The sequence below is a fragment of the Colobus angolensis genome, unplaced genomic scaffold (assembly GCF_000951035.1).
Source record: "Colobus angolensis palliatus isolate OR3802 unplaced genomic scaffold, Cang.pa_1.0 Scaffold18, whole genome shotgun sequence".
Classification (NCBI taxonomy): domain Eukaryota; kingdom Metazoa; phylum Chordata; class Mammalia; order Primates; family Cercopithecidae; genus Colobus; species Colobus angolensis.
In genome coordinates, this window is record NW_012114932.1 from 2,807,620 (window position 1) to 2,816,788 (window position 9,169).

General features: G+C 46.2%; 1 protein-coding gene and 1 long non-coding RNA gene across 2 annotated transcripts in view; both read left to right on the top strand.

Moving 5' to 3' along the window:
• USP4 (ubiquitin specific peptidase 4 (proto-oncogene)) overlaps positions 1 to 9,169 on the top strand; it is a 75,688-nt gene that overhangs the window by 18,864 nt on the left and 47,655 nt on the right. Inside the window, exons 3-6 of the mRNA XM_011939310.1 lie at positions 1,706 to 1,836; positions 3,667 to 3,793; positions 4,466 to 4,611; positions 4,742 to 4,803. Of these exons, the coding sequence (XP_011794700.1) occupies positions 1,706 to 1,836; positions 3,667 to 3,793; positions 4,466 to 4,611; positions 4,742 to 4,803 (466 nt within the window). The remainder of the gene's footprint in view (positions 1 to 1,705; positions 1,837 to 3,666; positions 3,794 to 4,465; positions 4,612 to 4,741; positions 4,804 to 9,169) is intronic.
• LOC105509709 lies at positions 6,515 to 7,375 on the top strand. The gene is made up of 2 exons (XR_001001473.1): positions 6,515 to 6,932; positions 7,067 to 7,375. It is a non-coding gene; the product is annotated as an uncharacterized LOC105509709 (long non-coding RNA).

The window sequence follows — 9,169 nt, forward strand, 5'->3', positions numbered from 1 at the left end:
ATATATATATATATAGATAGATAGATAGATAGATATTCATAATGAACAATTTTTATTGTGGAATATGGAAGCCCTTTGTAAATGTAAATTGAAGGTTTTTTTTTTTTGAGACGGAGTTTCGCTCTGTCACACAGGTCAGAGTGCAGTGGCACGATCTCAGCTCACCGCAACCTCCCCTTTCCCAGGTTCAAGCAATTCTTCTAGAAGCCTCAGCCTCCTGAGTAGCTGGGATTTACAGGCACACGCCACCACACCCAGCTAATTGTCGTATTTTTAGTGGAAACTGGGTTTCACCATGTTGGCCAGGCTACTCTCAAACTCCTGACGTGATCCGCCCACCTCGGCCTCCCAAAGTGCTGGGATTACAGGCGTGAGCACCTTACTCAGCCTGAAGTCTTTCTTTTTTTTTTTTTGAGATGGAGTCTTGCTCTGTCACCAGGCTGGAGTGCAGTGGCGCAATCTTGGCTCACTGCAACCTCTGCCTCCTGGGTTCAAGCAATTCTCCTGCCTCAGCCTCCCAAGTAGCTGGGACTACAGGTGCGTGCTACCACGCCCAGCTAGTTTTTGTATTTTTAGTAGAGACGGAGTTTCACCATGTTGGCCAGGATGGTCTTCATCCCTTAACCTTATGATCCGCCCGCCTTGACCTCCCAAAGTACTGGGATTACAGGCATGAGTCACCGTGCCCAGTCAATTTGTTTTTTTTTAACATTGTTTTGCCCTGAGTTACAGATAAGTTGCACCATAGCGGGTACATTTTACTTTTACAGTTTCATGGCCTCACTGGTCATCGAGAGAACAGTGGCCTCCAGTGTTCTCTGAGTGGGTGTTGATGGGCATAGACTTGGCAGGAAAGCTCCCATCACACTTGGCAGGTGATCAGTCTTCCCTTTCTTTGAGCAAGTGTGTTTCAGACCATGGGTGTTCAGTTCTGACTCTTGAGTACTGTTGCCTGTCTGGTGGGTGTAAGATGAATGTTTAGCATGTTGCATATGTTCTCTCTCCACTCCACAGGGGATTATGCAGCTGGGCTTTGATTTAGAGTGTTTAAAGCTAAAAATGCTAATTGACTGTTGGTTAAATGAATTTAACTTCAGTGCCTTGTTTATTTAGTTTCTTAAGAAATCTTTCAGAGGAAGACAATTTCTGATTTTTTTTTTTTTTTTGAGACGGAGTCTCGCTCTATCGCCCAGCCTGGAGTGCAGTGGCTGGATCTCGGCTCACTGCAAGCTCCGCCTCCCGGGTTTACGCCATTCTCCTGCCTCAGCCTCCTGAGTAGCTGGGACTACAGGCGCCCGTCACCTCGCCCGGCTAATTTTTTGTATTTTTAGTAGAGACGGGGTTTCACTGTGTTAGCCAGGATGGTCTCTATCTCCTGACCTCTATCATCTGCCTCGGACTCCGAAGGTGTTGGGATTACAGGCGTGAGCCACCGCGCCTGGCTGAGTTTTTCATTTTTATCCTCTTCTCTCCCTCTAATTATAGAAGAAATATAAATTCCTCATAAAATGTTCATGGATAAAGACAAAACATGGATAAAGACAAAAGTCTGCTCCGTATAATGAGCAGTGACAGAATTTTGGAATTTCATACCTGTTTCTTTCTGTAAATAATTTTCTTATTTCTGAAAAGTACATGGAAATCATGTAAAACCATCATTTCTGGGGTGAAGAGCAGTGACTTATGTGCTCTTTTCCTTTTTTAGATCCTGAGAGTCAGACCTTGAAAGAACACTTAATTGATGAATTGGACTATGTATTGGTCCCCACCGAGGCCTGGAATAAATTACTAAACTGGTACGGCTGTGTAGAAGGGCAGCAACCCATCGTCAGAAAAGTGAGTTATGTGAATCGTCCCACCTGCTGTTCACTGTCTGCAGATGCTTTCTTTTGGACACTGACTAGTATTTGCTAGGAAAATGAACATACCTCAGTGGTTGAATAGTGATGCTTGAGGCCTTGTTTCTGGATCTCTTTTTTTTTTTTTTTTTTGAAATGGAGTCTCTTGTTGCCAAGGCTGGAGTGCAGCAGCACGATCTTGGCTCACTGCAGCCTCTGCCGCCCGGGTTCAAGTGATTCTCCTGCCTCAGCCTCCCGAGTAGCTGGGATTACAGGCGCCTGCCACTATGCCCGGCCAATTTTTGTATTTTTAGTAGAGACAGGGTTTTGCCATGTTGGCCAGTCTGGTCTCAAACTCCTGACCTTGTGATCTGCCTGACTCGGCCTCCCAAAGTGCTGGGATTGCAGGTATGAGCCACCATGCCTGGCCTGTTTCTGATTCTCTTTAGGAAATTGTGGTTGTGAGCAAAGTTGCTCATTCAGGATGTTATCATGAGTGGCCTCTAAACATCAGAGCTGCCCAGTGGCTTGGAATGTGCCCAGCAGTGCTGTGAGAACACTTTCTGGAAAATTCTATGGGAGAAAGTTCACTGGGGGCATATGGACATAATTAATGTCCTGCGTCTTATTTATCTTAGAAAACCTTTATGATACTGCTTTTCCCTCTATGCTTAAGAGTCTTTGAGCCAGGTGCAGTGGCTCACACCTGTAATCCCAGCACTTTGGGAGACTGAGGCAGGCGGATCACGAGGTCAGGAGATCAAGACCATCCTGGCCAACATGGTGAAACCTCATCTCTACTAAAAATACAAAAATTAACTATGCGTGGTGGCACATGCCTGTAGTCCCAGCTACTCAGGAGGCTGAGGCAAGAGAATTGCTTGAACCCAGGAGGCGGAGGTTGCAGTGAGCCAAGATGGCACCACCGTACTCCAGCCTGGCAACAGAGCGAGACTCCATCTCAAAAAAAAAAGAGTCTTGGCCAGGCGTGGTGGCTTACATCTGTAATCCCAGCACTTTGGGAGGCCGAGGCGGGCGGATCACAAGGTCAGGAGATCGAGACCATCCTTGCTAATATGGTGAAACTCCGTCTCCACTAAAAATACAAAAATTAGCTGGGCATGGTGGTCGGCCCCCGTAGTCCCAGCTGCTCGGGAGGCTGAGGCAGGAGAATCTCTTGAACCCAGGAGGTGCAGGTTGTAGTGAGCCGAGATCCCGCCACTGCACTCCAGGCTGGCGACAGAGCAAGACTCCGTCTCAGAAACAAAAAACAGTGAAGAATAGGCTTCTCTCTGATTTCATCAAGATAATCTTGGTCTTAGTGGGTAGAAAATATATATATATATATATTTTTGCGGGGGACAGAGTCTCGCTGTGTTGCCCACATTGGAGTGCGGTAGAGTGATCTTGGCTCACCGCAACTTCTGCCTCCCAGGTTCAAGCGATTCCCCTGTCTTAGCTTCCGGAGTAGTTGGGATTACAGGCACATGCCACCATGCCCAACTAACTTTTGTATTTTTGGTAAAAATGGGGTTTAACCATGTTGGCCAGGCTGGTCTCGAATTCCTGACCTCAAATGATCCACCCACCTCGGCTTCCCAGAGTGTTGGAAATACAGGCGTGAGCTACCACACCCGGCCAGAAAAAAGATTTTTAAACTCCTGGTCCAGCACCGGTGGCTTTAAAAATCTGTTCTTTTGATCCCTTGATCAGTAAAGGAAACTGATTATCATGAGTTTTCTGCTTTTTGCTTCTGATAAGATGTGCTTCATCCAAGACTGCCCAGCTGCAAAACCGCTATACCTTCACCCCTGCCTCTTGTTCATAGGTCGTGGAGCATGGCCTGTTTGTCAAGCACTGCAAAGTCGAGGTGTATTTGCTGGAACTGAAGCTCTGTGAGAACAGCGACCCCACTAATGTGCTGAGTTGCCATTTCAGCAAGGCAGACACCATTGGTGAGAGGCTGGGCTGGGGTCCCTAGTATGTGGTGAGAGAGTGTAGAACACTGTGGCTGATGGGAGGGAAGAGGGCATTATTTTATATGCCCTCTTTAGATTTGTTCCCAAATCATCTCGAGCTGTGGCTGCCAGTCCTGACCTGGGAGCCTGTTCTCCCAGGGAATTCTTATGGAGAGAACTCTCGGCCTGCTCCTTGCCCATTTGTCTATGATAATGAAGATAAGGAAATGTAGATCCAGAGAAGTTTAAAAATAACTTATTTAAAAATCTCAGAAAGGTTTACAGTGAGCTACGATCCCACCACTGCACTGCAGCCTGGGCATCAGAGCAAGATCCTGTCTCTAAAAAAAAAACAAATCGCAGCCAGGAAATGGCGGAGCTAGCTTTTGAAGCCATATCTGAGTTAACTCCAAAGATAAGCTTTCTCACTTTCTATGTTGCTTTTGCGCTGTAAATGAGAGACAAACGTTAGAGAAGAAGCACAGGGAGACTTTCCAGGCGTATGAGTGCAAGAGGCCACCCATGGGAGATGATTGATTTTAAGAGTTATCGGGGTTGATCCAGAGCACCTGTGAGCATCTGAAAAGGAGGATGAGCATTAGTTTGCCATGGCTGTCTTTAGCCTTGCATGTGGACAAAGCCCCAAGTGATATTTCTGCCTGTTCCTAGCAACCATCGAGAAAGAGATGCGGAAGCTGTTCAACATCCCTGCGGAGCGTGAAACACGGCTCTGGAACAAATACATGAGCAACACCTACGAGCAGTTGAGCAAGCTAGACAACACTGTCCAGGATGCTGGGCTATACCAGGGTCAGGTAGGAGGGCCCACGCCATTTCCCAGCAGGTAGCTCTGCCCAGGGTGTGTGGCCAGATTCTTTTTGCTTCTTAGCATGTTGGAAATGCAGTGGTTTGAACTCTCCTTATTTGGTTTCCCCTTTTACTCAGGTGCTAGTAATTGAGCCTCAAAATGAAGATGGCACATGGCCCAGGCAGACCTTGCAGTCAAAGTAAGTGAATGTTTTCTCCCTTGTCATAGGCTCACATGTGCAAAAGAGACAGTCTTTCCTAAGGCAGTACTTGTACTAAGAAAAATTGTTCTGATTTAGATGAAAAACGCCTATTTTGTATATCCAGAGTTCCTGCTTCTGGATGAAGACCCTGGCTTTTGGTAGCAGGGCAGCATCTAAGGGAAACCTGTCAGGATATCTCAGCAAGGTGGCGAGGCTCTCTTCATGGAGAATGAGAAAAGGAGGAAGGGATCTGAGGGATCAAGTCTAAGATTGCTGCTCTACCAAGTGGTTGCTTTGTTTTTGTCACACTTTTATTTTCTTCACCTGTAGTTAGAGGCCTTGATGGATAAGAGGAGGGCTAAGGCATGGGGTTTCATATGACTTAAAAGTGATAGTTGAGGCCTGAACATGGTGGCTCATGCCTGTAATCTCAGCACTTTGAGAGGCCGAGGCAGGTGGATCACCTGAGGCCAGGAGTTCGAGACCAGCCTGGCCAACATGGCAAAACCCTGTCTCTACTAAAAATACAAAAATTAGCCAGGCGTGGTGGCAGGCGCCTGTAATCCCAGCTACTCGGGAGGCTGAGGCTCGAAAGTCACTTGAATCCAGGAGGTGAAGGTTGCAGTGAGCTGAGATCGTACCATTTCACTCCAACCTGGGTGACAGTGCAAGACTCTGACCCCAAAAAAACCAACAAAAGGTGATAGCTTGATTCCACCTGTTTCTGCCCAGTGGCGTGTTACTCTTTGTTGCCCTGGGAGCTTGCTGGGTGAATTGTTCAGCTACAAAACTTGGACTTGACACATCTGTCTCAGGAGATGTTCATGTGGTATGTGGAACTGTGCATGTTCCTAGAAAGGGAGATAAAGAAGTGATGAATTTTCCTTATGGTATAAGTTTCGGAAATTATATCTGTGTTCCAGTAGTTATGGGAACAATGTTGCGCTCTGTCCTTTTCCCTCTGTCAGGCCTTGGACTGTGACCATTACATAGTAGTGGGGCTCCTAGCTCATTTGAGAACCATGAAAACTATGAGTTCTTAAGAGAAGAAATGTTAGACCCCTGGAGTTCAATCATGGACTCCAGTTTAAGAAACCCTGGGTGCTAGTTGTTGACAAGATGAATAAAATCGCTGTGGTAGGTAGGCATAGCTGTGCTCATCTTCACCCTGAGATATCCATATCCTAATTCATAGAGTCAGTTTCAGAATCTCTCACTATGTCAGGTGACATGGCAAAAGGGACTTTGCAGATGGGATTAAGCATGATGGTGAGTGCCTGTAGTCCCAGCTACCTGACAGGCTCGGATGGGAGCATTGCTTGAGTCCAGGAGTTTGAGGCTGCAGTGAGCTATGATTCCACCATTGCACTCCTGTCTGGGTGACAGCAAGACCCCATCTCTCTTTTTTTTCAAAAAAGGCTAGCGCAGTGGCTCATGCCTGTAATCCCAGCACTTTGGGAGGCCGAGGTGGGCCGAGCACCTGAGGTTGGTAGTTCCAGACCAGCCTGACCAACATGGAGAAACCCCGTCTCTACTAAAAATACAAAATTAGCCAGACGTGGTGGTGCATGTCTATAATTTCAGCTACTTGGGAGGCTGAGGCATGAGAACGGTGTTTGCAGTGAGCCTAGATCATGCCACTGCACTCCAACTTGGGCAATAGAGTGAGACTCTGTCTCAGGAAAAAACAAAATAAAGGTACATTAATAATAAGCAAGGTTTAAGAAAGCATCTTACATCTGCAATATTCCAGAGATAAATTCTGGGTAATGCCAGCCTAGGTGAGGGGGCAGGAATTGGTATAGAGCAGAGAGAGATGAGAATGTCCAGAACTACTATTCTTGGAGATGAGAAAGGTGAACAATTGTAAGTTCATGTAATTTATGGGGAAAAATAAAAATAGAGATCCTAATAAGTTAATGGAACAACTAATAGAAATGGAAAATTGAATGTATAACTTTGAAATATGCTATGTCAGTTAGGAAAGGCTTCCTGGCAGGTAAAAAAAATCTGCAAATTAGTGTATTAAGCAAGATGGAGGCTTACATCATTCTGAAAAGAATTTTTGACGTAGGCAGTCAATCCATTGCTGATGTAGCAGCTCCATGGCAATATTAAACCCAGCTGTTTTGTCTGACAATTTTGCTTTACGGTTTGTAGCTTCTACTTCAAAGATGGCCACTTCTGGTCCAAGGTGACTGCTAGAACTGCAGTAATTAGACCTGCATTCCAGTCGCTGGGAGAGGGAAAAGGGAAGGAGGACCTACCCCCTCCTTTTTAGGACATTTCTCAGATATCATACATCAAACCTTCTTTTACATCTCATTGGCTAATCATATGACAATACCCGGCTTTCAGGAAGGCTGAGATGTACTGTATAGCAGGACTGCATCATGTCCAACTGAAAACTGGGGTTCTCAGACTAAGGAAGGAGGGGAGAATAGCTATCAGGAGGCGACTAGCAAACTGCCACACCTGCAAAAGGAAACTTAATGGAAGGCAAGAATGAAGGGGGAAAAAAAACTAAGTAGTATGGTAATTAGAAAATGTGTTAGAACATGTGGAAAAAGGGGGAAAAAAAAAGAAAACCTGAAATAAGGAGGCTGAATTAAATTCGTTTAAGTCTAATAACAGCATTAGAATCACTGTAGATGAGTTAAATTTACCAACCTAAAGACACATTCTCAGATCAGACTTTAAAAGACAAATCACACCAGGGATATACAGTGGTGTGTGCCTATAGTCCTAGCTACTTCAGAAGGCTGAGGGAGGAAGCTTGCTTGAGCCCAGGAGTTCAAAGTTACCGTGAGCCATGATTGCATCATTTCTCTCCAGCCTGGGCAACAGCGTGAGACCCTGTCTCTTTTTTTTTTTTTTTAAGACAGAGTTTCACTCTTGTGGCCCAGGCTGGAGTGCAATGGCACAATCTCGGCTCACCACAACCTCTGTCTGCCTCCCAGGTTCAAGCTGTTCTCCTGCCTCAGCCTCCTGAGTAGCTGGGATTACAGGCATGTGCCACCACACCCGGCTAATTTTGTATTTTTAGTAGAGACAGGGTTTCTCCATGTTGGTCAGGCTGGAGACCCTGTCTCTTAGAAATAAAAGAGTCAGGTATGGTGACTTAACCTGTAATCCCAGCATTTTGGAAAGCTGAGGTGGGAGGATTGCTTAAGGATAGGAGTTTAAGACCAGCCTGGTCAACATAGCAAGACTCCTGTCTCTACAAATTTTTCTTTTTAAATTAGCTGGGCATGGTAACTTGTGCATGCAGTTCCAGCTACTTGGGAGGCTCAGGTGGGAGGATCCCTTGAGCACAGGAGTTGGAGGCTGCAGTGAGCTGTAATTGTGCACTGCACTGCACCCTGGATGACAGAGCAAGAGCTTGTCTCAAAACACACACACAAGAAAATAAAACAAGGCTGGGCGCAGTGGCTCATGGCCTGTAATCCCACTTTGGGAGGCCGAGGTGGGTGGATTACTTGAGTTCAGGAGTTCAAGACCAGCCTGGTGAACGTGGCGAGACCCTGTCTCTACTAAAAATACGAAAAATTAGCCAGGAGTGGTGGCGTACACCTGTAATCCCAGCTACTTGGGAGACTGAGGCAGGAGAATCACTTGAACTCAGGAGGCAGAGGTTGTAGTGAGCTGAGATGGCACCATTGCACTCCAGCGTGCGTGAGAGAGCAAGACTCCATCTCAAAAAAAAAAAAAAGAGACCAAACATGTTTAGTAATACATTGTGTGTCAAAGACACAGAGAAGTTGAAATTGAGGGAATGGAAATAGTGGCTCATGCCTGTAATCCCAGCATTTCGGGAGGCCGAGGCAGGCAGATCACGAGGTCAAGAGATCAAGACCATCCTGGGCCAACATGGTGAAACCCCATCTCTACTAAAAATACAAAAAAATTAGCTGGGTGTGGTGATGTGCTCTTGTAGTCCCAGCTACTCAGGAGGCTGAGGCAGGAGAATCTCTTGAACCTGGGTGGCGGAGGTTGCAGTCAGCTGAGATCACGCCACTGCACTCCAGCCCAGGCGACAGAGCAAGACTCTGTCTCAAAAAATAAAAAGAAACATACATCAAGGGAATATGTTATCGAAGGAAGGTCACTAGTTGGCTTAGTAACTTTTTAAAAACCTACCAATAAGGTCAGTTTTATATATTTATCTTTTTTGTTTTTTTGTTTTGTTTTGTTTTTTTGTTTTTGTTGTTGAGATGGAGTCTCGCTCTGTCGCCCAGGCTGGAGTGCAGTGGCCGGATCTCAGCTCACTGCAAGCTCCGCCTCCCGGGCTCCCGCCATTCTCCTGCCTCAGCCTCCTGAGTAGCTGGGACTACAGGCGCCCGCCACCTCGCCCGGCTAGTTT